The sequence below is a fragment of the Zosterops lateralis genome (assembly GCF_965231275.1).
Source record: "Zosterops lateralis genome assembly, chromosome: 6".
In the NCBI taxonomy this organism is placed as follows: Eukaryota; Metazoa; Chordata; class Aves; order Passeriformes; family Zosteropidae; genus Zosterops; species Zosterops lateralis.
In genome coordinates, this window is record NC_139761.1 from 37,933,975 (window position 1) to 37,961,463 (window position 27,489).

Here is a 27,489-nt window from a genome sequence, read left to right on the forward strand (position 1 = left end):
ATTATAAGGGCTTTTGCAGAAAGGTTCACTGCTGATTTGAGTTGCAACAGAAAGTCTTAGATAAAGGAGGTTATCCTGTTATCAGAGAATGTGTCTGAAGTTAAAACTTTTCTTCCTGTTTTATATTCTTTTTGAATTCCTCCAAAAGAGTGAAGAAATATTTTCCCACACAGGTCTTTGCTTGTCTCTACTTCTTTCCTTTGTTTACTTGAAGCTCTGAACCAATATTGTGTTAGCTTCTTGAAATATTGCATAGCTACACAAATATTCATACACCACATTTTTACACAGGTCATAATTTTGTTAGATTTTACACAAGTACTTATTTACCAGACTAGTAAGAAATAATACCCCGTGAAAGTAAGCAGTGAGTGTATTGTCAGATCATCAGTACACAGGTACAGGGGGAGGGGAACGAATATCAGAAAAGTTTGTTTATGCTTATGCTCTTTTCAAAAATCTTTTATTAACTTGAAAATATGCTTAGGTTTTAAATAGTTAATTTCTGAGTGATACTGCCTTTAATTTGCCCATTTATGTGTAACCTGTGTGGAGTTGTTTGGTACTTCATATGAATAATGCTGGGAATATACTGGCGTTTTTCATCATTCAGGGGAAAAATGCTGAGGCAGCTATATTTTTACTTGACAATCTGAATGTTCAAGTTGTTTGTTCTTTTGGAAATCTTTTAAATGCCTTTTCTTTCAACCTGTCTTTTACATCCTTTGGAATGATAAAGTGAAACATGTATGGAATTCGGGAATGCAAGCAAAACAAATATTAGGTCCATAATTGGACCTCTTCATGTAATGTGTGGGCAGCACCTGTATGGAAAAGACAGAGCAGTATATGTTGGAAGTGCCTTCACTGCCTGCTCTTTCCTCTGACTTTACCTAGTGGGCTCATTTCCCAGTGCAGAACTTGGAGGTCACCCCTGAGAGCAGTGGTTTCCCCTAGACACTCTCTGATAGTTGAAAACAAATGCAAAATATGGAGAAGTGCATGCTTCCTGATCTCTTCTTTATGTTCAAGATCTGAGCTTATTTAGGACTGTCTCTGTTACCTTCTCTCTTTCACCCTTCAGTTGCAGCAGTACCAGTACTACAGCGCGGGGCTGCTCTCTACCTACGACCCCTACTACGAGCAGCAGCGCCACCTGCTAGGGCCCAAGAAAAAGAAGTTTAAAGAAGAGAAAAAAATAAAAGGTAAAGTCACTAACCTCATGCTTTTAAATGGCTGCTGTGGTTTAACTTCTTTCCTACGTTGTTTCCTTTGACTAAACATAAATGTTCAAAACTTGTGGGTTTTGCAGGGAAATACAAAGAAAAATGTAGTCAGAAAATAATACTATGCTTTATCATCTGGATTCTAGAAAGCTAGGGTGGAAAAATGTGTGACTGGGGAGTTCATGGCTTAAGATTTTCTTTGTGGACCTTATTTAGTGGTTTGGAATCCATAAATATTGTTTCATATCATGGTTCATTTACTTGAGAGTATTTTGAAAACATGAAAGGTCCTTGAAAAGTGTAAGAACTTACCCAGTACTTGCTGCAGTTACTACTGAATATGTAGTTTTTGTGATCAGGAAGTTACAGGGAGTGAGAGTGTTTTCTGGAAAATAGAGGGAACTCAGAGTTGATGTTTGATGTCAGTTGGAATAGAATTATATCTCTGACATAACAGCTGGAGTTTCTGATATGCACATTTGCCAGGAAGTACAGTTTCCTTTCTTCTTTGGGCTGGCAGTAATTGTAAATCTGTAAGGAAGCAGAGAAGGCTATGAACTGTCAGAGTAAGGTGAACTCTTAGTGCAAGTACTTAAGTTTGAGCTGTGTTTTAAAGGGGTTATTTCAGGCTGTCTTCCTTCCTTTTTGAAAGTTCCTTTAACTGTGGTGTTTTTTTCCTTCACCAGTCTTGCAGCATCCATAATTTTGCATACTCACAGTGAACATCTTTAATATCTGATACCAGTATCAGTCTCCTCTGAAAGCTGGTATGACGTGACAACATGCCAATTTCTTTCAGTGCAGTTTTCTCTTTGCTGAGAAGTTTGCTTTGAGACTTAACTGTACCAAATGATAATGTTGTCACCTTTAAATGTCTTACCTTTACTTATATTTAAGTAGAATTTTGCCACAAAGCAAGAAACGTTGCACCAAGTCCTAGACATTTTAACTCTCAAGGCATGTTTCCCTGGGTGGAAGTAATTGCATTTCACCTCTCTTTTAAACAGGAAAATCTTTCCATTATAAAGTAATGAGGAAATATCTAATGGTGTAAATTAATTGTACAAGAATTTGCAAACATGAATAAGTTTGGCTTTTTTTGTTGGTTCCACATATAAATTGACTAGGAGATTTTACTCAGGAAAGGTGCCTGATGAAATATGCCCCAAAAATCGAAATGTATTTTTATGATTGTTGTTACCATGCAGGCAAGTTGAAAAAAGTAAAGAAAAAGAGGAGACGGGATGAAGAACTCTCTTCAGAGGAGTCACCACGACGTCACCATCACCAGGCCAAAGTTTTTGCCAAGTTTTCCCATGATACACCACCACCTGGCTCCAAGAAAAAGCATTTGTCTATTGAGCAACTCAATGCACGTCGGCGGAAAGTGTGGCTTAGCATTGTTAAGAAGGAGTTGCCAAAGGTGAGCTTGGATAATGGCAGTAGATCAGTGATGATAGAAGAAAGTGACATGGAAAATTAACTTAGTGGGGACTTGACACTTTAAAAAAACAAAGTAAGACCTGATTTTTCTGGTGGTCATTAGTGACATAACTGGAATTCTGTTATCTATGAGGAACATGTAGTTGAAATATCACCAGTGGTACCTAAATGGATCATGCAGTACTTGGTCATGGCTATTCAACCCTTGGCAATGAAAAGCACAGTAAACTCTAGCAGCTACTCACACTGATCTACAGGATGGCAGTATAGAGCAAACCAGTATCTACGTTTACAATAAAGTTTAGAAAACAGGTGTTTCAGTCACAGCACCTGTGTTTTTCAAACCTTACCTCAGAAACAGACTAGGGAAAAGTGTTTGTATCATTTACAGGTCAAGCTTCAGACACATTTGAAACAGAAGGCTGGGTTCACTGTTGATAGTTTTCCAAGATGGTCAGAATGGACATTTAGAACCTGCTTTTTGAAGTTCCCAGTTAAGACTTTGAATTTCTAGGAAGTTACAACAAGTCATGACTATCATCCTTTATGAACTTCAAAGCCAAACAAAGGATATGAGCAGTGAGGGAGACCATATTTTTTCAAAAGATTAATGTTGATCGTGTGAAGAACATAGGGTTTACATAAATTCTTAATATCTTTGGGAAACAGTGGAAAATGTTCGCTTTAGTCATAAAAGTGGAATAGGAGAGCCCTGCTTTGCAACAGTAGTAATTAAAGAAACAGTTGTGAAAAAGGAGGTGTTTTGTATGCTTCCTTCAGGATTTGAAATATATTTATAAATGCCTTCAGTAGTTAAGGATGAAAAGCTGTTTCAGTCAAAATGAAGAATACTTAGGGTACTTATTCTGAATTATACAGTAGTGTGCATGACTGAAGTTGGCACATGTACCTGCTGAAGACTAGACAGTGATTTTTTAAAATACTGTGACACCATTACCCTTTAACTAATTTAAAGATTGTGTTCTTTTACAGGCATACAAACAGAAAGCTTCAGCCCGTAACCTCTTCCTAACCAACAGCAAAAAGGTAGGTGGTGTTTAGTTTCATACTGTTCCTCCTACTGGATGTAATAAGCAAACTGTGATCTCTTTATGTTTCTTCTGTTTCTTACAATACTGACTATACTAGCAGGGCAGTATAGGAGAAAGCACGGTATACAAGTAATTGTGATTTATTATAAAGCTTTTCGTTTTTTAGTTGTGTCATTTTGTTTCATAAACAACATGAAACAAGCAACATGAGTTCTTTTCATGGGATCTTTCTGGTTTTTGAAAGATTTAGTTTGCACATTTTAAATTTATTGATCTAGTGGCTTCAACTTTTGAGTTGCCCAACTATCCACTACTTTAAACTTACTGGTTTTAAACATTCTGGTTGAAATCAAAGGGAGCTGTTGGAATATGAAGTGCTTTAATTTAGATAAATACGTAGAGAACCTGAGATTAAAAATAGAACAGTTTTCAGCTTAAGTGATTGCAAAAGCAATCCGTCTTCTCATCAGTCTTGTCTGAGACTCAGCATTGTTTCTGCCTAGAGAACTTCACTTACAAACACTGAGTAACAGGTTCCTGAGCACTTTGCAAGGGTTAGGCTCAAGTGTCTGATTCATTTATATGGCTAATGATGAAAAGATATTTTCCCACTGTTGTTGCCCATTTTCCCACTGTTCCCAAATCTTCTTTCCCTCTAGCTTGCCCACCAGTGCATGAGGGAGGTACGCAGAGCTGCTCTCCAAGCGCAGAAAAACTGTAAGGAAACTCTGCCACGAGCACGTCGTCTCACCAAGGAGATGCTTCTCTACTGGAAAAAGTATGAAAAGGTGGAAAAAGAGCATCGGAAACGAGCTGAGAAAGAGGCTCTGGAGCAACGCAAGCTGGATGAGGAGATGAGAGAGGTACAGCAAAATCACAGATTGCTGATACTTAATATGCTGAGGAGACACAGAAGCAACTGGATAATTAGAATGTCTAAATCCAAGCCATGAAATTCAGTTATTTGTTCTCTTTCAGTGCTATTCCACGTATTTATTTTATCTTATTTTTCTTTATGTAATTTTTCTAATGTTGGCAAGAGGTGATTAAAAAAGAAACCCTTCAAACTGCATAAATTCTTTATAATTGAGTTAAATTGAGGAAGGAAATAGAGAAGCAGTGCATGTCTCACAGACATACACAGCTCAGTGTTGGTAAGGGCCAATGGTTTGTGATGGTTTGTACATCTTTCTGAGTCCAGAAGGGAAGACACTTCAATTGACATTGAGTTTTTTTCCTGTCCTTTTTTTTCCCTGCTGTAAGCCAATACTGTAATTTATGTATGGGGCACAGATTTTTTCTGTGTTTGCTTTTCTGTTGGCCAACTAGCAACTTCCTGAACTTCATTACAGAGCAAAACGGATTGAATTTGAGAAAGTTTCCTTGTAAAAGCTCTCTAGTGAATCTGTGGTTGTTACTTTAGGTGTTTATACCTTATATGAGGAAAGATTGAATCTTTAGAATGCCTTATATTTAGTTTTATGCATAAATTATGCTTGTGTTTTTCACGTTACTCTCTTTCTCGCAAATTCATAAGGATTTTGTGAAGTTTTCTGCTCACTTAGATTAATAGGCAGATTTTAGCTGTTGCATTTTTTGCCAGAGCCTGAGGGTGAACAGAGCTTCTGCAAGGTCTTGCTGAATGCTGAGTAATGATGATATCTCAGCTGTATTACCTTTTGAATTATTACCATAATTCCCTCTACTAATAAATAACAGAATGTGGGAGTGAAGTTGCCATGAGAGCATTTCTTAATTGCTGAGTTTCTTTACTATAGACCACTAAAGTTGTGCTATTTTTTGTTGATATTTTAATTTTTCACTATAAACAAAACTTTTAAACTTTCTTTTATTAGATTATGATGGGTTTTGTCATGATTACTGAATTTAAATAACTTTTCATTTAAAAAAATCTTGTATTTTAACATAGAGTTATGGAGTTTGGTTAGTGTTCTTACGTGCAACTAATAATGTAGCACTTAGCAAAGTGATGTGGTTAATATAGTCTAGATAGATTAGTTGTTGATACATTTTTAGGGGTTTTTTTGTTTGTTTGTTTAATTAATTATATTTTTAACATTGAACTCTTGTCCTGTCTCTTTTTCCCCTTCTGTTTTTGGTAAATGCTCTTCTCTTAGGCTAAGAGACAGCAGCGCAAACTTAACTTCCTGATCACACAAACTGAATTATATGCCCATTTTATGAGTCGTAAACGAGATATTGGACACGATGGGATACAGGAGGAAATCCTGCGTAAACTGGAAGACAGCTCTACCCAAAGGCAGATTGATATTGGTGGAGGAGTAGTGGTCAACATAACCCAAGAAGATTATGGTAAGTGGTTCATTTACAGTCCTTTCCTTGCACTCTTTTGACATTTACTGCACTCTCTGTATTATTGTACAAACTTAACAATTTGAAGCACAGCTTCCTTCTCTGCAAGAGGGACTACTGCAATTATTGGAATTTGTCTGTGTGTTTGGGTGGTTGCTACTGCAGAGCTCTAACACGGGTGTGTATTTTCAGATAGCAACTATTACAAGGCTCAAGCTCTGAAGAATGCTGAGGATGCTTACCAGATTCATCAAGCCCGGGTATGTATTTTTTGGATCCATGAAGTAGAAGAGCAAGCAAAGTAATTGGCAGAGGCCACAGTACCAGGATCTTTCATAGCAGCCAAGTCAAATAGGTTAATCTGGGGCCAGATTTGAATTTAATTCCATTGGCACATTTTGCACTAAACAAGTAGAAAACTAGAGTATAAAGATTTGGGCTATAGGTACAGGCTAATTTTCTCTTAATTTCTAGCCAGTATCGAGTCTTAATGTGAATTGCAAAGCCTTTTACACTACAGTTTCTTGCTAAGTTAATATACTCACCATCTTGTGCATACCTTCCTCTTACTGTTCAGACCAGATCATTTGATGAAGATGCGAAGGAGAGCCGGGCAGCTGCTCTACGGGCTGCTAACAAGTCTGGTACTGGCTTTGGAGAGAGCTACAGTTTAGCAAACCCATCTATCCGAGCAGGAGAGGATATTCCACAGCCCACCATTTTCAACGGAAAACTGAAAGGTTATCAACTGAAAGGCATGAATTGGCTAGCCAACCTATATGAGCAGGTATATTAGTACATCTTGCAAATTTTTATAACTTCTGGGATTATTTAAGTCATTAAAGTTGGCCAAAAGAATCTACCATTTTTAAAAATAGACTGTAGTTGATCTCTAATGTATTTGGAAGAAAGAAAAATATTAGGTAGAAAACGTACTAGTGTTCTTGATTATTTAGGGTGCAACGGCTTTGAATGGGGCATTGAGTTTAGTATTCTTTGCATGGTTTATTCAACTGTTAAATGGTAAAGTTTCAGAGTGTCAGAGTTGTTACTGTGGGGCTATTCCCACTTAATTCAGTAGCAACTGTTCTGCCAGTTCTTTGTAGATTAAAAATTGGTAAAGCGAAGGTGTTCATTTATGGATCTTTTGCAGGGCATCAATGGAATCCTGGCAGATGAAATGGGTCTGGGTAAAACAGTACAAAGTATTGCTCTCCTTGCACATCTGGCTGAGGTAGGTAGATTGTAGCTTGTTCCTGGGTAGTATGCTTGATAGAAGATGCATACTTTTCACATGTTGGAAATGAATTTTGGATTATAAAGCTTGAATGTCTTAAAAGGTATCTTATACATTGTTTTCAAGTGGAACCGTTGAACTAGTTATAAATATGTATGTCAATTTTTATTTATATAGGGTTTTCATTTATTCACAGAGTAATATTTTCTCACTTGCACTGAATGTAAAAGCTTCAGGAGAGAACAAATTGTACACTTGATGGCTCACTGAGTTTTACAGATCAAAGTACTCAAATTGTGAGCTTCGGGGCAATTAGCATTAATTTCCATATTCTAGTGGGGTTTTTTAGGAAGCATGGTGATTCTTCTGTGCCAGGGCAGACAAACAAAACAGAATAAGCAACAGGAGCTTTACTTCTTCATGCAGAAATAAATATTTTATTTCAAAAAATAAAGGTCTTGATTACAATCCAATCACTTGCCCTAACTAGAAGATATCAATGAATTGATACTAGAAGCAAAATTAGCTGCACTAGTGACCAAGTGACAGTGGTGTGCATTTCTTTATGTTACTGGTACTGTTGGACAAAATACTGTAAAGGTGTGCAGAGCTGAAGGTTCTTGAGCTCATGTTAATGGAAGGAATAACCAGATAAGCTTGTCTTCCTGTGACACTGCACCTTGAGGTTTTTGGAAGCTTAAATAGGGCTTTATCCTTCTGCCTCTCCCTTATGAAGTCCAGCTTGTAACTGCTAATGTGTTAATGGATCAACTCAGTTATTCACCAGAGAGTACTGTAATTGGTGATGTGGCAGAACAAAGATTTCAATGCCACCTGAAGTTCTTTTCCGTATCAAAATGGCAGTGGCTGTTTGTAACATGAAGGTCACAAATTTCTGAAACAAAGGAGTTTGTTCTGGGAAAAAGTTTGCTCTTATGAAATAAGTCTTGGTTAAACATTAGATCTTCTCTGTTTGGTTCTGTATCACCCTGCTGTGCTGGGAGAGTTTTGCTGTGTTGCACACGGTTCCCTCTCTTGTAGCCATTGTCATTTAGTAGATGTAAAGCCATACCAAACCATCTCTAGATTACTTCCCTTCAAATATTCTTTTAATTTTAATTTTTTATATGTGTTTTCCAGAGAGAGAACATCTGGGGACCTTTTTTAATAATTTCACCTGCCTCTACTCTGAACAACTGGCACCAGGAGTTTGCCAGATTTGTACCTAAATTTAAGGTAATAAGCATGTCCGAGGAAGTTCTTTCTGTTTTCTCAAGAGCAAACCATTTTGTTCTCCTGAGTTCTGTATAACATCTGGTTGCTTACTGACCTTGGAATATGAAATTCTGTAATGAGCTTGTTCCTGTTTTTTTTTTTTTTCCATCATTCTCTTTTTTTCTGGAGTGTTTAGTTATCTAAGGCTTAAAATTATTCTTACTTAATTCACATGATTTTCATTTTGCATCAGCTTAAAGATACCTTCTCAGTAAGGAACTGTAGCAGGTCAGCAAGTGGACATATAATTTTAATGGGTCTGGCAGCAGAACCAGGAATTATATACCAAGTTTTATATAATGTCTTTAGGGTTAGAACTGTGTTTTCAGTCATTTGTATGAATTTGAGTCAGATAAAGACTGTATGTGAATAAATGCTAAACAGATAAGAGGGAAGCAAAATGCAGTTATTACAAAAAATGGAAGAACCATGGACATAGAAGTAATAATCAAGAAAAAAGAGATAAGTGAAGCGCAAATAGATAAAACCAAAAAGATTGGAAGAAAAACAGTTTTTCCTGTATATTGTGAGTGTGAAAACATAGTAATAGAAATCGTAAATTAGAAAGCAAGGACCTGTCAGTTACTGAAAAACGAGCTGCTTACCTGTCCCACAGTGGAAAATACTGGAGTGTTGCAAAAGAAAATTTAAAAAGAAACGTGTACTGCTAAAACAGTAAAAATTTCAGAATTCAGGATAGACAAAAGTGTCAGAAGCCTGCAGTTACATCTGCAAAGAGGAACAGATTGTAGTTTAAGTATTAGGGTTGTTAACATAGTAATCTTTGATATGAAGAAGTCTTGATTGGTTTTTTTTGAAACATCAGATTTCCTTTTTACAGAAAATGATAGAAGACACCTAGTTATGAGTTACCAGTATTCCAGTAATGCCAGGCTAATAGTCTGAATGTCTTGACTACTTAAAAAAGTGCAGGGAAAAAACTTTGAATGTGTTACTATAAGTCATACTTGATCTTTTGATCTGGGGCAGGGCAAAATTAAAGGACTTCACTTTTACCAAATAGCTTGCTTTGGAGATCCCTGATGAGCCTGTTCATTGGTTGTAGTGTTGTATATTTTGAGGTATCTGTATGAGGAGAAATTGTGCTAGAGCATAGTTCAATATTGGATTATTCAAATGACTTGTATTTTGGAATAAATTGACATTACCAAGCCTTTAAAGCAACTAACGGAGAAACACAAACACTTGTGTTATTGAGGAGGTACTCAAAAAGAAAAAAAAAAAGAAAAAGCCAAGACAACCTAAAAATATTCCATTAATGTCTTTTCATAGCCCAAAATATTAGGGACTCTTGATAAGAAAACTTGAGAGTTGTTGGCCATTGTATCTGCTTTCTCTCACTTCCTTTGATCAGTTCATTGTATATAATATGCAAGCAACTGTTTATGCTTTCTCCTTCATAGGAATGAAATACAGCAAATGTTTGAAAAATGCAGTCAGGGTGCTTGTGAAGAGATAGTTTTCTCTTTTTTGACTTAAACCCCAAACTGTTTATATCATTGTATAGCTATTCTTTGGCATGCTGATCTTATTGCATGCTGATATTTACCTCATCCATGGAACAAAACATATTTTTAAAAGAAATTTTCTAAACTTACTGTCACATGTTTACAACTTCAATCAATCTTTTTCAACCAGGTTTGTTTCTGCCTCTAATCATACAGAAATGTGCAGTCAGTTCTGCTTGTAGTAAATCACAGTGAATTTATATCTATGGCAGAATATGTAAACTAAAAGACAAATCACTTTTCGATCAGCCTGGTTGTTTTACAAGTATCCTTATTTCAGAACGGTAGGAAGAGTATTCAGTTAAAGGCTTTTGGAATCTGTTGGTTGAAGTTGTAAGACTTTTCACCACCTCAGAAAGCAGTATTTTTCCTCCTTCCTAGACCTCCCAGTCTTAGCTGACTGTAAGTCTTTCCATCAGGCAGGAGATGGCAGTACAGTGTTATTAATCAGTAACAGGAATTAGTGCTCTGTAAAGGTCTGAGTAATAGAACCCGTGCAATTTTGAATTGTAGATGTAGTTTTAACAGATTTCTCTGGCAGTGGTGCTTGCTTTTGAAATTCTTGTATTAAATATATTCAGGCCACTTCCTCTCAGGTTTTGGGGTTCAGTTCTGAAATAGAAAACCATCAGGGCTATGGGGGTTGTTAAACAGGCATCAAGCCCTCTAGTCCTCTAGGTTTAACTGTAGGAGTTGAGTGCAGACCTCTTTCTGCCATATGCAAAGTACCATTTTTAATTTTTAGAAAAACCTGCCTAGAAGGTTTGTGCTAAATCCTAATGGGCATTTTTAGATTCTTAGCATTCTTTGATCAGGCTAAGTTGCTTGATACCTTTGCCTGGAATGCTCTTTTTCAAAGTATTTTTAAATGCTTTCTGATTTTTCTCAGTGGTAAAAAATAAAATCTCTCTTTTTGTTGTTTTAGAGAAAAAAGTACGTCATTTTGTTGGCTACAGACTATAAAATTCTATAGCTGTTATCATTATTTGAAATTAATGTCTTTCTATTTTATTTTTTTAACCATTTCAGGTGCTACCTTACTGGGGAAATCCCCATGATAGAAAGGTGATCAGAAAGTTCTGGAGTCAGGTAATACCAGCATGAATGTGTGCTTTGACTGACTGTCTTTGTGCAGAGTAAACCAAAAACTGTTGCTACCCATCACCAAATGAAACTATTGTGTGGATGCAGGGTTTCTTCATTCCTCTAGTAGTATTTTCATTAAGATAATGAGGTGGAAGACTTCTCTTGTGCTGAAGAGCAATACAGGGCAATTCAATGCAATACAGGGCAATTCAATGCAATGTGGAGTTCACATGAAGAGCTAGAGCTCTGTAAATAAAGAGGGAAGTTTCAGTGTCAAGGACTGCTTATTCTGTTTAAGTAACCTAACTCAGGATGCCCCAATACAGAATTCCTGCTGTTCTGTCGAGATTGTTCCTTATTTAACAATAGCATTTTGTAGGGTTCAGTACCCAGGTCTTGTCTTGCACATTAAGAAGTGTTTGAAATTGTTCAAGGGCTGAAGTCCAGGTCCACCAGTTGAGTAACTGTGATATAATTAATTTTAAAAGTCAGCTGAGGAAAATGTAATAGTAATGAGAAGATTGTATAGAGCAGAAGTCTGAAATGACAATGAACTCTTGACAATGTATTTACATTATGCGGACATTTGTTTCTCCTTTTGCGGTTGCAGAAGACATTGTATACTCAGGATGCTCCTTTCCACGTGGTAATTACCAGTTACCAGCTGGTAGTGCAGGATGTGAAGTATTTCCAGCGAGTGAAGTGGCAGTATATGGTGCTGGACGAAGCACAAGCACTCAAGAGTAGCTCCAGGTAATAAAGTAACTGGAAACAAAATCTTTTCTGTCGATCAGGCTCTTGGAGGAATATCAATAAAGCATCAAGAGAACATAAATGGATAGAAGTTAAAACTGACACACAAAACACCCCTTAAGCATCTAACCTAGTTAAATATTTACATAACTTTCTGACACTGGATTGATCCATTATGGTTTTTTGCATTTAGATTTTCCAAATATGTAAAATCTAATTAAAAGGTAGCTCTGGAGCAGAAACATGTATGGAGCACAGGACAGTTAAACAAAACAGTGTGAAATGCTGTTCACTTTGTTTCCTGACTACTCACCGAATTCTACCTCGTGAATGGTCTCTAGTCTTTAGTTTATATTGCTTGAATTGGCTCCATTAACTGCATTATTTTGATTCCTTATTCAGTGGCACTTGCAGACAAGAATGAAGGTCAGAACCCCATGAGTACTGTTGGCTGCAGTAAAGCACAATCTGTGTCATGAGACTCTATGCCAGAAAATTTTCTGTTGTTTTTTTTTTCAAGTAATGTATTTGTCTGTCTTTATTTCTGTAATTGCTTTCCCATAACCTTTGTCCAAGTTGCCACTGTACACAGTAAGTTGAGGACTGCTTTATATGCAGGCTCATTCTGACAAAAGTTTGTCTCTAGAGCATTCTTGTGAATGCTCTAGAGGAATCTTCTAAGAGGATTTTAATGTATAGCTTAGCACTCCTGCTGCAGTAGCCTATATACTTCCTCTTGTAAAGTCTGAAAAATACATGACATTCTGATTCAATGTACCTGTTTCTTTTGGAAAGTTAATTATTCTGATAATAAGATTTTATTAGTAAGCATTTGTTTTAAAAATGAGTAAAAAAGATATTTAGAAAAATAAAATAAATTACACTTTTTTTTTAATTGGAAAAAGGCTACTTTTTCCTGTAGTTGTCTTTTGAAAGACTGAGGAACAGCTGTAGTACTTTTGTCCAGTGACTTCCAAAGATCATTTGGGAAACTTACTGGAAGCAGTTGGTTTTAAAATACCTTATGTTTCATATCATTCTGCAGTTTTCTCTAGAAATGATTTTTCTTGCTTTTATTCACCAGTGTTCGTTGGAAGATCCTACTACAGTTCCAGTGTCGAAACAGATTATTGTTGACTGGGACCCCAATCCAGAACACGATGGCTGAGGTATTTGGGAGCTCACAAGACTGGATTTTTCTTTATAACAAGAATACATACTAAATACATGTGAACAGTTGAGAAACGCGTTGTATTTGTGTGATTGTGAAATCATGCTTGTAGCAAACCACTGGCAAACAAATGTGGATCAGCCCTGGGAGGGAGAAATATAGAAACTTGTCACGCATTCAAATAAAAGTAAAACTAAAGATATTTGAAGTAATACTTAGATTACAGGATGAAATCTAATTCTAGTGACTTTTCCTTTCGTTGACTGAAGTAATAATGCTGTGTTTTTCACTGCTTTCTAATGGGGTTTTGTTAAGTTGATATTCATGGCATTTTGAGAGGATGCAGGAAGAAAATGCCCCTGGGGTTTTGTTTAATTTTGCCATGTCTCATGATCTAGTAAATTGATTTTGTTTATAAAGAGCTGCAAGATTTTGGGATCCCAATGACTTTCCCATTGACAAAATGACTTTTGCTAATCCAGTGTTTTCTCTTCTCCTTTTAGCTGTGGGCCCTGCTGCATTTTATCATGCCAACACTGTTTGATTCCCATGAAGAGTTCAATGAGTGGTTTTCTAAGGACATAGAGAGCCATGCAGAGAACAAATCTGCTATTGATGAGAGTGAGTGCAGTGTGTAACTGCTGTAATTTTTATGTGAAGAATCTGTTTCCTCTTCGAACTAATAATGGCGAAACATTCTGTGAGATGTGGCATCTAAAGCAGAGGATGAATAATGGGATTGGAACGTTATTGGATTGTTGTTGATAGTTTATGTTAAAGTTTCTGTTTGGCTGTAGTATATTATGTGTAATGAATTGAAAAGCAGTGTAGCACAGCACTCATTTAAAAAAAAAAATCAACAGAGAAATATCAACTCCATGCTGTAAGAATTCACATGGGGGAAGCAGCTGAGCAGTAAGGTTTTTTATGTTTTCATTAAAACACCATATAATTTTCTTCCTTGATGAAGTAATTGTTCTTTCTTTCCCTTAATTTCAGACCAGCTATCTCGCTTGCACATGATTCTGAAGCCTTTCATGTTGAGAAGAATTAAGAAAGATGTGGAAAATGAACTGTCAGATAAGGTGAGAAAGTATTTCTCTAGAATGAGTATTACAGCTGTATTGTCATAGCTCTGTTCTCTGATCTGATTTTTGCAAACCCTTTTGTCTGTCTGCATACCTGAAATTTGACTGTGGACTTCTCTTGGACCTTCACTTTCTTGCACCACATCCCAGCAGTGTCATTAGATGTGAATGCAACTGAAGAAACTCTTAATTAACACTTTTTTTCTTGGGAAAGCATTTTGTTACCAGTTAAAAATGAAATATCTTTAGTCTTGGTTGACAGAAGTATCCCTAATGGTAGTGAAGGAGATTGATACAGCAATGACTGGGTGGTAAACATTTCCAGTTGCCTTTGTCAAGGATTTGGCATGGGTTTAGGATTTTTTTTTTTTTTTTTTTGCTTGCCTGTACAGAGAAATGCATAGTGGCAATATCATGCTCTTCCCTCTTGCCAGTCTCTTAATTTCACATGGATGTTAGCAATACTGGATGATCTTGTGGTCTGCAGTCCCCAGGTTTTGGCACCCTTGGCTAAGACATCTGGTTTGTTCTGATGAGCTTATTAATTTCAGTGGACTTCCCACAGACACTGTTGTTGTGTGATGCACCCGTCACTTTTGGGGGCTCCTAACACTCCTTATTGTAGCTCTAAGTGGGGAACTGTAGAATTGAAGTCAGATTTTAAACTGATCAGCTGCAGGTGTGATGTCAGCTTCTTAAGAATCTGTTTACTTAGTTGTGTTCACGTACTTTCAAAGGTCTGTCTCCTGCATCATTACTTCTTCTTAAATGCACCTATGATTAAGTCCTTTCCAGGTTAGATCCTGAAATGCAGATCTGAATGCAACTGCCTATAAGTGTTTTTTTGAGAAAGTTGTTTTCCCCAAGGTGTGTTTCAGCTTTATGTACACTGATGTCATCGTCCTTCATTTTAGAGGTAGGAATGGCTAAATTTTCATTATCATTTTGCAGATTGAAATTCTTATGTACTGCCAGCAGACAAGTCGACAGAAGCTCTTGTACCAAGCTCTGAAAAACAAAATCTCTATTGATGACCTCCTGCAGTCATCAATGGGCACTACTCAGCAAGCACAGACCACCACTAGTAGTCTCATGAATCTAGTCATGCAGTTTAGGAAGGTAAGGCTGTTTTAAATAATAATTTTTGAAAAGTCTGATCAATCCTTGGCACAGAACTAAAATATGGTTTCTAGAAAACACCATATTTAAAAAAATCTGGCATAGGCAAGCAAGTTTGGACGCAGTTCAGTTGTGTTTCAGGTGCAGTGTAGCATGATGTTGGGTGAAGAAGAGCTTTAGCCATATGATACATGCATCTGCTAACTGGTTTGGTTACAAAGGTTGCTTTGGTTGAAGGAAGCCATTCACTTGAGAAGAAGAGGCAGTAGCTGTTATGTGTATAGCAAAAAGTATTATGCCATATTCAAATTTGAGCAGATACACTAAATTAACCATGTAATATTAAGCAATACTGAAGTTTCAGTGATCCTTTGTCATGGTTGATTTGGGATGTAGATGCTCCATTGGACTAAGTTAATTTCTCCCAGGTTTTGACATGCTTTCTGTCTTACAGGTGTGCAATCACCCAGAGCTGTTTGAGCGACAAGAAACTTGGTCCCCATTTCACATCTCCCTAAAGCCATACCAGATTTCCAAGTTCATTTACCGTCATGGACAGATCAGGGTCTTCAACCACTCACGGGACAGGCAAGCCTATTCCACTTCCTATCCAGTTTAGCTTATTTAGTATTATTACTTACAAATTTTATTTTTTTTTGGTAAGTGTTAATTAGCTCCCTTACCTATGTATTTAAATGACATTGGCCGAGCAGTCATTTTCTTTTAGTCATTCAGCTGTTAAACATCTGATATAGGTGCTCTTTCTTGGGGGAATCTTAATCACAGAATATCCCTTTTGATTGAGTAACAAAGTCAGGGACAGGAATTTAGAGTTGTTGCTGATGATGTGTAGTAGAATTAAGCTTTAAAAGGTTCTTAAAACAAAAAAAAACCTTCACCTGATTTCCCTTCAGTGAGCTTTCGCATTCAAGGAGGCTATCAGTATCTGTCTGTTGCAACATGATGTAACATGAGCATCTGCTACTGACTTGACAGCTTTTAATGCTCACCTTGGATGAGGAGAATCTGCCGAAGTGCAGTTTGCTATTTTCTCCAGCCATGGCAATTCATGATTAATTTTGTCTGCATTCAGTTATGAGAAGTGCTGAGGGAAGAGATGAGAGAGATGTGTGAAGACAAGATCAGCTTTTCTAAACATGTTCCTCGACAATGGTGTGTCTCAGTGTCAAATTAGCAGCAGTACTTGTAGACTGATGATGCTTTCCTTCTGCTGCCATGCAATTCCAGATATTCAGAGTGCTAAAATTCTTACAATGAAGATATGAATGGCTACTCTGTATCTTCTGTGATTGTGTTATTGAATATGTTATGTGTTAACACCTTCTTGTGATGTAGTTTGGTTTTTTCCTTTCATTTTCAGGTGGTTACGGGTTTTACTTTCGCCATTTGCGCCAGACCACATCCAGCAGTCTCTCTTCCACAGGAAGGGTAGGTTTACAGTCTTGGGAAGCAAGTTGGATTTTAGTATGTTTTCTTCAGGGGGAAGGACTGAGAGGCCAGAATAATTAGTTCTCTGAGATAAACTGATCAGAATTTACTAGAAATTTGTTAGTGTTTGTACATACATTTCATTTGCTCAGAGAGGAAAGGATGGAAAGCAGCTGGAAGATTTTGTGAATAACTTGTCATTTACTTACTGTGTAATCCTAGTGTAGTATCTTAATTCAATCTGTCTTGTTTTAACTTGCTTGAAGAGATTAGTGCTACCTTTTTAGTCTAACGTGAATCTTTCACAGATACAATTCCAAGAAATCTTGTATTCGTTTCAGTACATTCTGTGTTGTATCTTAAACTGCTAACTTTCTTTCAACTAGAAACTAGATGAGATGCAAGTGACTCAAAATCTATCAATGAGCAAAAACCCCAGAAAAGTTGCTGATCTTGACAGATACAATTTATTATAGATGATTGAATATTTTTCCTACAAGAGCTAATTAGATCACTCAGCTACTGGGGTGGGAAAATCTTAAGAAGTATAAAGCAAGAGAGATACTGGCTGCATTACTGTGCTGAGTTAGCATGGACCTCTTCAGTTGGTGTTGGGGCTATGCAATGCACATGGGTGGGCCTGCAGGGCTTTTCCCTACTAGTACCTGCATCTCCTTCTAACCCATTTGACTTCCTGGGTGAGAGGGAGCACGTGAGACAGGCATCCTGACGTATGCATATTCTGGTCAGCTGTCTGGAAGGTATTTGTTCAAATTTGCAAATATGCACACTGCCTATTGATTCTTAATAAGTGGAACAAATGTCTTTACTGGCTGCCCTTGGGCCTAGAATGTATTTCTCTTTTCTGGTAGGTGCCTTTCTCTTGCCCACACTGGAAAATGAACTGGAATGTGGAGTCAGGAAACACAGATTCAGCTTGAATTTTCAGTATTTTTAAAAGATCTAGGTTAAATTAGGGTCTCCTGTTTACTCACCTAGATTTTTCATGTGTCATAGAATGTGTATCCTGAATTGATTAAATGAATTTAGTTTTCAGCTGTGAGTGTCTGTGAAATGTGTTGGCCTAACTTCAGTATTTCTGTGACCTAGGCATCAATGAAGAAAGCTGTTTTTCTTTTCTCCGGTTTATTGATGTCTCTCCAGCAGAAATGGCAAACCTTATGAATCAGGGACATTTAGCCAGGTGAGGATAACTTTTTTTTCCCCTCTTTTAGTAATTACAGGAAAAATACAGATGGTGTCAGTCATTCCTCTCTAAACCTGTGTTTTCTGTGCCTCCTAATATTATAATTTCTCTATCATTATCTAATACAAGAACAACTTCTAGAGTGTTCCTCCAGGTATAGGGCACCATTACGCAATGCAATTTTAATGCCCCTATCACAAGAAACCCTGTGTTACAAAGAATTGACATTGTAAATACACAAGACGGTCAAAGGACAAAAGGAGAGTTTGCTTAGGGTCACACTGCAGGTTCCTGGCATTATCAAGGACAAAATCCAGACTTTGGAAGGCCAGTTTAGTGCAATTCTTACCAGTTGCACTTGGGCGTATATTTTAAACACACGTGGAATAAGCTTGTGCTGTGGTAGTTGTTCTTCAGCCCTGAGCTATATTGCCTACTTTCCACATGTCTTATTTTTAAGGTGGAATGGAATTCTGAGCTGTAGGCTTAGAACTCTGGATTTATAGCATCAACTGTATTGTCTTGAAAGGAGAGGTGATCCTTTAAGTTATAGGGTTCTCTGTAAAGGACTCTGAGTCAAGTTAATAGTGACTGTAAGAAAGTTGAAACTAAAAGTAAGTATTAATAAATAGAGATATTCTGCTTTAGGGCTTTGTAAATAATACTGTTCTTGTGTTCTGGCTATTTTGAATTACTGCTTCTTGACTGCAGTTCAGTTACATAATTGATATTCCTCTTGATGTGTCTCAATGGTATTTACAATAAATTCTGCCTTCGTTACACAGGTCGTTATGAATAATTTATATGTAGAGTAGTTTACAGAGAAGTCAGGGCAAATTAAATAGTAGTGGCTAACTGGGACTTGACCATTTTAGATTGAGTGCTTCAAAGTATATACTGATTTAATCACTTAGATTCAGTTAAGCCACCCTAGAAAAAAATTGAAGTAAGAATAATTTAAGCAGTAAATTATTAGTAAATAATATTACTAATTAAATTAATAATTTAATTCTATCTAGCAGAAATTATTTTCTCTAAGGCAGGACGCTGTAAGCCTGATGTTCTGGAAAAAAAAACCCATTTCAGTCAAATAGAGTTACGCTGTAAATATATTCAAGTGTTTCTTTTGCAAAGCAGTGAATAAATGCATCTCCTGTGTTTTGTTTCAGATGGTTAGCTCTTTTCCTGTCTCTGAAAGCATCCTACAGGCTCCATCACATGCGCTCCTGGATGGAGATTGAAGAGGACAAAGAGCAGGGGTCATGTTTTCTGAGGAACAGGGATTTCTTGCTTGATGTAAATTTCCCGCTCTCTTTCCCTAACTTGCACAGCTGCACTTTGCTGCAGGTAAGCAAAATTTCTGTGATCTGGAGACAATAGGAAATCCTCATGAGTGAGAAATGGTGAAAACCATTCTGTTCTTATAAAACAAGGAAAACAAACTTGGAAATGGGATGATGATACCTTCTGCTTTTTTAGATACAGTTAAGAGACTTTAGAGTGCTGAACAGAAAAATAGTTTAAGCCCTATTTCCTTCCCATGTGGCATTGCATTTCAAAACTTGCTATAATGAATAAATCAGTTGACTTAGAAGACTTCAAAATATTATTGGAGCACCAAAAGTAGATACAGGAGTAACAGAACTAGAATCATGATTTGTCAGGGACAGACCCTTAAGAGTTTTTTCATAATGTTTTTTATGTGTAAAATGCTCATTTTCTGGCTGAAACTACTCTTTTTTTGTCAAATTCAATATATTGATGCAGCAGCTGGAATAAACAGAGACCAGCCTGACAGTGTTTTCTAATTGGTGGACAAGCAGAGTACAAGTGATGTATTTCTACTCTGAAATTTGCTTCTGCTGCTGTCTGGTAGATCCAGATGTATTCAAATTACTGTGTAATACAAGATGGTTTTTGTTAATCTTTGGCCTAGGATATGTGTGAAGATTTTGCCTTTTTGTGACTAAATTGCAGTTGATTTCCTGAGTTAGATTAAAGGTCTGTTGATTCAGTTCACTGGGAAATAAGTTCACACAAGTGCTAGCGTGGAGTCAGAAAAGCATCAGGGCAGTTAGGAGATATGCAGGAAAAAAATCTTTTCTGAAACAGTGAGATCGTGCCAAATTTCTCAAGGGAATATTGCTTCTGCTCATGAGTGTGGAAGGGGAAAGGAGATAGCCAGAATTCAATTGAATATTGTGTAGAGGAAGTTGAAATTGAAGACGCATAAGCAGTAGGAAGCCAACCTTGGACTTGGTGTCATGTTTTGCAGCGTTAACGGCAAAGCCAACAAAATGAGTCCTCCTAGTTATCAAACAAAGAGCCAGCCAAGTGACTGTGTGCCTGTTAACTCTGGCTTTGCTGGTATTTCAATAGTCTGTGTTTTGTGTCTAGCTTGATAAAATATCTATGCTATATGAATTTGCTTTCAGTTAGGTTTTTTTGAGATTACAGTCAGCTGTTTCTATAGTGCCTGCAGTGAGATTGTAGTGTAGCTCTGTCCTCTTGTTAGTATGGTTAAGGAGAATTTGTGTATTGTTGTAAGTGTGGCAGTAAAGAAGATGGTATCAGAAGTTGTGTGCATTTAGAGAAGGTAGCATTCATTTTTACATATGTAGAAAGATGATCTAAGTCCTTACATGGCCCTTGGTTTGATGTGCATGAATATTAAAATGAAAATCATTAAATTTTCTGAAGGACAGAAGATGGATTAAGATTATAGATTTTAAATATAAGATGTGGAATATGCATGTGTAGGTTTTAATATTAATGATTAAATGTAAAGCATTTGGATAGGCTACAGACCCACTTACACCACAGTCCAGCAATATTTAAACATGAATTTGGTTTCTCCAAATAATTTTTATTCTTTGAGGATGTCAGTACTTGTGTCCTAGGGGTTCCCAGGGCTGTTGACTGTGTGTAAATAATGACTGTTGCAATTAATACATTCAGTCATTCAATACAGAAAACAGCCAGCTGAGGGGCAGAGTTCATCAGTGTGTGCAATACAGTGCATTTGTAATAACCCCAGTAAATCTAAAGGAAGACTAGCCCTGCAGTTATGACAGATACTTTAAACTTTATGACAGATACTGTTTTCTAACCTTCCTGTTAGACAAATTACCACCTGAAGTCACTTTAAAATAAGCTATATTTACAGAATTTTGTTTGCAGAGCTTACATTTTGAACGCTTAAAAAAAAAAAAAAGGTAGTTAGGGAGTCTAAAACCTAAAGGAGAGTTGAAAAACAAACTGCCCTTTACATGCCTGTCTTTTAGCACTGCACATTATTGTGAGTGAAAATGAACTAACTTTTTCCTAAGTCCAAACTGGAGAAGCTTTCAATGTAACATTCCCCAAGGCTTCCTCTTAGACTTCATAAGATAGTAACATACAGTGAGTGAGGAGGGTGAGAAAGAGGAAAAAGGAAATGGTAAAAATCTGGAAAGGCTTTTCTTAACTGCTCAGATCAGCATTTCCGATGTAAGAGACAAAGTATGAAAATACATCAGTAGAAAAAGAGACCCATGTATTTTTAATGGATGTTTCTGAAATTGAAGTAACATCTGTCTAAAAATAGTATATGTTTCATCATGTAAATACAGAAATTGCTTGCAGGGTGTGAGGTCTCTTCATTGCCCCTGCTCAACGCCTCCACACGATATGTATTAATTTGTATGCATTGAATAATACAAAATCTGCTCTGCTTACATGAACCCTTCTCTCCTTTCCTTTCCTAATTTTATTTCTACTAAAAAATTTAGGAGTGTTAATGAGCTTAAGATGCTGGTAGCAATCATCCATATTTTTGTCCAGCTCTATTTGCAGTATAGGAGAGCCTCTTTCGAGACTTATTTTGGATTGCTTAATTATAGTAGATGTGTATGTTTGTTGGTTTTAGCAATCTTCCTCTTTGCTTTTTGGCTTTGTTGTGCTGAAGTATGTGAGCCATTTGGGAGCTGTGTTCAGTTCTGTAAGTTCACCTAGTCTTTTCCATGTGTGTGGTTGATGGGAAGCTGATGGGTTGATGGGTTTTCACTGTCCCTCTTATATCTGGTGACTGCTCCATTCATGAATACTTCACAGCTGCATATGTCAGAATTCTTAGGGATGTTTCTTATGTGATCTGCTCATAGTTTGTACACAGGAGTTTACCATTTAAATCCAGATTAATGCCCAGGTACAAATTTTTTTCTCTTATTTTGGATACCATCTTGAAGCTTCATTTATGTTTCCTCCTAGGGTACTTCAATTGCCCTAAAGCCATCTCAAATAGGTCTTTGGTACTGTTTTCCAAAAGAGAATTAAGTAATAAACTTGCATAGGTTTGGAATTAGTTTGTTAACTTCCTCTCTATCCATTTTTTGTATTCTGACTTTGCAGAAAATAATTACCAAATCTCTCTATTGACCAGGGCTATACTCAGTATGTCAGTGCTTGCTGTCATAAGACTTACTGGAAAGCTCTTGTGACTGCCTGCAATGATGATTCCTCTTCATAAAATCACCCTAGTGTGGGGTGGGGAGGAGAGAGGCTTTGAGCTAAAACAGTTGTTCACTCTTCCCCCTCCTTTCTTTACTCTCAGCTGAAGAACCCTGTGTCTGCTGATGCAGGCATACCCCAACACATCCCTTTTATGAGCCAGCTGTAGAAAACCTTGCATTTTCATGGCTGTTGGACTTTTTGATCAGATGTGTAGCCGAATAGGCTTCTGGAGAGGAGACAAAACTAGCACAGGAAGTGGCACAAATATGTATCATGGGAAAGGACTCACCATTTTCAGCAGCAGTGTTGGTGCTCTGTTGCCACTGTTTCTGGTTCTCAGATGAGTGAGCCAGCATTCATATCCATTGTCCACAGGCATGTATTCCCAGCCCTGTGATGCCCACACTGCTGTTTCAGCACATGGCCTGTTTTACCAGGTAGTGAAGCATGTCACTAAACTCACTTGGAGCAGAGGGGCAAGTGTTTGTTTTCATCTTGATCAGCATCTTAATGAATACAGACAGCTAGGCCAACAAGAAGGGGCTCTGTAGGGACTGGAGTAAACATGTAAAGCAGCATGTTGCTTAAGCCAGCATTACTGATTAAGTAATCAGTTGAGTCAGCTGAGTAAAAGCCTGTTTTTGGGATCACTTCACATTATCCAGTGTGGGCCAAGCTTTGGCCTGTGCTTTTTAGCTCTGCTGAGTGTCAGTGAGAGACTTGTGTGAGCTTTTGGCTCTCACCTTTTCTATATAGAGGAGGAAGTGTTCAGTCAGAGTATGAACTTTATTTTTGCCAGCTCCAGCCCATGAGTCTCACTGGCAGCAGCTGAAAGATGTGCTTGAAGGCTAGGATTGAGTGCAGGTAGTTCTGGCATGTATGTACAGTCAGACTGTTTTTATCTCTTGTTAAGCAGGTCCCAAACTTGTGTACTTGCCATCTGCATCTTGCCCAGTGAATGGAAATAAAAGGACCCAGAATGCATGATCCACAATAGACTCCTGCTGTGGATATTTTCTAGCATTTTTTGACATACATAGAAATGTATATATCCAGTGTAGGACATGCTGTACAGGGTGTCTGCTTCTATCATATATCTGAATGTTTACAACTTCAGATACTGAGATTTCATAAAATTGGGAGGCTCTGTAAAGTAGAAGTAGCATGCCATTAATTTTGGTGCTTTAGGAACCGGGGCAGAAAAATACCAAAACTTGGGATCCTGTTTACCTTTTACTTCAGTGAACTTAAGTGCTGGAATTGCCTGAAGGGCACATCCTGTGGTCCTATAGCAGCGAGATGTGTACCTCTTAATGCTTCTAAAATTATTGCTATTGTGTGCAGAATAATGCTCTGCATACTATAGGAAACAAATATAATACAGAACTATTGATCTCTATGGATGTAGAAGAGTCACAATAAAAGCCAAGTGGCAGAAATTACTTAGTCTATGAGTGGTTTATTTCATGGTTTGATGCAGATATTTACAATAAAAAAGTTACTATAACTGATGCAAGCAAAGAAAGTTTAAGTTTTTGTTATTTTCTGTGTAGAGCTGAGCATCCTCAAAGAGCTTTCCGTTCTTTAAACTGCTGTCATCTGAATGTCCCCACTTTTGAGTCAGTATATCTTTCTGTATCAGAAGGACGTTTTGGCAAATTCCAGGTTTTAAACATCGGTTTGTTCATGTGTGTAACCCTGCTAGCACTTCTAAAATCTTCAGGATAAACTTTAGAGTGCTTTTGCACAGGAAAGAAGGAAAAGATTGGAAAAAATGCAAGTCTACAGCCTTATTTCAATTTTTAATATTTTTAATATTTTTCTCTCTGCAAAATTTTATTTTAATTTGGACAGATAAATGAGTAGCTAGAAAACACCCTGAGGTCAGAGGTCATTTGAATGTTCTGATAATTACACAAAGATTCTTCACACATTCACTGCAGAAGATGTGTAGAGTTTTCCTTATTCGAAGAGAAGTATGTATGGAATGTGCTTTATCTGTCTTCCTCAGCCACACAAGATTTGAGAGGAGTATTTCTTCACAGACGTAGTAACTTCTTAATTCTAATTTTGTTTTCAGAACCTTGTGTTCAGCAGCCACTGTAAAGCAGTTACTGGCTATTCAGACCATGTCATATATAGAAGGAGATCAGCTACCTCATGTGTACGATGCTGCCAGGTGACTGAGCTGCCGTCCTTCCTATGCATAGCCAGTCCACGGGTAAGTCCAAATGGAGTTGTAAATTATGTATTTTCTATTGTGTTTTAAACCTTGGTAGAACCGTGTCTTAGGAACACAATGATGTATGACTTTCTTTTGGTTGGGTAAAACTGTTGCTGTGAGGATATCCTTTTTCTATGGTATTCAATAGTGGGTTTTTCATGGGGGAAGTGACTGTAATGTGTACTGAGGTGAAAAGGAAAGTTGTAAGATGCACCCAACAGTAATTGTTATGAGATTTCACTTTCTCTCCTAATACCTAAAGCAATTATAGAAGAGATATTAAAGTAAATTATTAATGGATAATCCAAGGGGGAGATTTAGGTATAATATGAACAGAATGAAGTGATTGTTTCCTCAACTCTGATGACAGAAGAAGACTGGGAAGCAGTGCTTTTTTGAAAAGGATGTTTGTTTGCTCTCTTATGCTCCAGAGAGGAAACACCAAATTGCAGTATGTAAGGATTACTCAAGTTGGTATTTTGGATGTTAAGTGCTACTGCATTGGGTTTTCCATCATCTATTAAATTAATTTTGAAATTAATTTAGTTGAAGTGTCCTGGGCTGGCACAAGAGATCTTCATTAGGTCTCAGCAGAAAGGATGGAGGGAGCTTAGAAGGCTACAAATGAAGGGAAAGGCCAGAAGAAATCGTATCTGACATTTATTCTAGTGAATAAGAGTTACTTGTTTTGGTTTGGCTGGTGTATAAAAATTACTAAGTGTAGACATGGCTTTTTGTTTCTAGGAGTATAAAGACTTAATGTGATGCTCGTTAGAAAATTTTGGCAGGAGTGTAGAAGACCTGAAAGAGCAGAAAGAGCACATATGTTCCCAGAAACTATAGCCTTCTGTTGTTGTTTGACCTGCGATGAATTTTGGGAAGTTAATGGAGTAAACGATAGAAATAGGAGCTTGTGTTTATGTAGCAGCTGGGCGAGGGGGTCAGTCTTCTTTCTATGTAGGCAGTTTTCATGAGTACAGACATGTCTCAATCATTAAAAAAGTGACTTGGAGGATGGATCTTGCATTGTCATTAAGAAGCTAATTAATTAATTTTTGAGTAATACTGTTTGGTTTAATTTTAGTGGATTTCTTACACACTGGAATATTGTGTGAAGCAATTTTGGTCATCTCATGATGTCTAAAAGGTTGACTTTGCATGGAGATAAATACAGGAAGCATTTTACAATTGCCTTAGCTAAACTAAGTTGTTTAGTTTAGGGTAGAAATGCATTCATACATCCCTATCATTGTAGTTTTGATGGCTTTCTGAAGCATAACTCTTACAATCAATCAGTTTGACAATAATGTGTGACAGGGTTTAGTACTAAAGACTGACTAAAGACTGCTCTACCTCTTGTTATGAGTAAAACCACAAAAAAAAAAAACCCAAAAAAAACCTGTGGGGGGAAAAAATTTGAAGAAAATGTGCCATGACAAAATAAAGAGGAGAGTGAACAAACTTGAATGAAAGATTTTTTTGTCTGTTTCAGAAAAGTGTTGTTTTCTCTTGTAAGGGCATGTAAAAGATACAGGACTCTACCCTAGAAATATGTGCCTGCATTCTAAAAAAAAGGAGCTGATGGTAAAGATAATCTTAAGTCTCTCAGAGGTCAGTCATTTGCATGGGATATGTAGGAAGATTAGTTCTTGTTAACATAGAAATAGCACTGGGGCACACAGAGTTTGTCTGAAGATTGTTTCCTACTAGCTCTTCCTTAGGTTGAGATGTTACTGAAACATGGCTTGTAGGACGCTCTGACTTTTTTTGTCTTGTAAGAATCCTGGTGTACAAATCTCTGTATTCTTTTCAGTAGAAAGGTTATACTTATGTGTCAGAAGTTAGTCTGCTCTGTTTTGTCTGTAGTGGCTGCCTGTCCTAGGGAGTGGAAAATCTAGGTCCTGGAAATCACTATGGCAAGTTGTCTGTGCTTGAAAAGAGTATTTTTTGCAGTCTGTTCAGTGTAGAAAGATGAACTGAAATGTGATGGTGAATAGTGTCTCTTAAACAACCTAAGTCTACCGTCATTTGTGGTTTATAGCAATGTTCAGGTAACAGAACTTGCTTGCATTTTGAATTTTTTATATTTTGAAAGGTTGTGCCCTTTCTTACAAAGGTCAAATATATGCTTTGACTGCAGGTGGCAGTACAGGATAACAGCAACTCGAAGAGTACTTCTTAGGTAGTGGAAATGTGTTCAAAGTCGTAACACAGCCCCTTTCACTTTGCAGTGTTCTGTGTGTAAGACCCATGACAGGTTTTAAAATAGCTCTTGGCATCTTGAAAAACAATGGCTTTACCATTATTTCAAAGATTTTGTTTGCTTTTTTGTTGCTTTTTGGTTTTGTTTTTTGTTTGTTTGTTTGGTTGGTTTTATTTTTTATTACGTACTACAACTGTGCTCATTAATCTGTTTAAACAATTGTTTGGCCCTTGTAAAGAGAAGTCTCTATGAGATTAATTTATTACTATGAGAACAGCTCCTCTAAAACTGGTATGGAACACATTTCCGGTAAGAAACGTTGCTTAATACCTACTAGTTGGAGTTAGCTCACAAATTTTCAGAGGAGTACAGCCAACATCTAAGAGACCAGGCAGTCTTCAGGTATGGGTTGCTCTCTTTCCCTTACAGTTCTAAAGTGCAGTGTTTAAAACCGGTGATAATTAAACTATCCGTTGCTTATAATTTATATAAGTTGTTAAAATATTTTCATTTGCATGATACAATGTTGTATGTATTATTCGCAATATGTAGCAGTTTCATCACACCAGAATAAGCTGGAACAAAAATGTAAATTCCTCTTC

General features: G+C 37.1%; 1 protein-coding gene across 2 annotated transcripts in view; it reads left to right on the plus strand.

The window, feature by feature from the left end:
* The window catches only part of INO80 (INO80 complex ATPase subunit), a 61,073-nt gene that overhangs the window by 11,909 nt on the left and 21,675 nt on the right, over positions 1-27,489 (plus strand). For both annotated transcript variants that reach the window (XM_083863140.1, XM_083863141.1), the window contains exons 6-25: positions 1,085-1,205; positions 2,435-2,649; positions 3,663-3,716; positions 4,381-4,584; positions 5,860-6,055; positions 6,248-6,315; positions 6,633-6,842; positions 7,209-7,289; positions 8,433-8,528; positions 11,126-11,185; positions 11,793-11,935; positions 13,020-13,104; positions 13,610-13,727; positions 14,106-14,191; positions 15,146-15,313; positions 15,768-15,901; positions 16,695-16,762; positions 17,873-17,966; positions 19,139-19,316; positions 24,541-24,681. In XM_083863140.1, the coding sequence (XP_083719266.1) occupies positions 1,085-1,205; positions 2,435-2,649; positions 3,663-3,716; positions 4,381-4,584; positions 5,860-6,055; positions 6,248-6,315; positions 6,633-6,842; positions 7,209-7,289; positions 8,433-8,528; positions 11,126-11,185; positions 11,793-11,935; positions 13,020-13,104; positions 13,610-13,727; positions 14,106-14,191; positions 15,146-15,313; positions 15,768-15,901; positions 16,695-16,762; positions 17,873-17,966; positions 19,139-19,316; positions 24,541-24,681 (2,520 nt within the window). The remainder of the gene's footprint in view (positions 1-1,084; positions 1,206-2,434; positions 2,650-3,662; positions 3,717-4,380; positions 4,585-5,859; positions 6,056-6,247; positions 6,316-6,632; positions 6,843-7,208; positions 7,290-8,432; positions 8,529-11,125; positions 11,186-11,792; positions 11,936-13,019; positions 13,105-13,609; positions 13,728-14,105; positions 14,192-15,145; positions 15,314-15,767; positions 15,902-16,694; positions 16,763-17,872; positions 17,967-19,138; positions 19,317-24,540; positions 24,682-27,489) is intronic.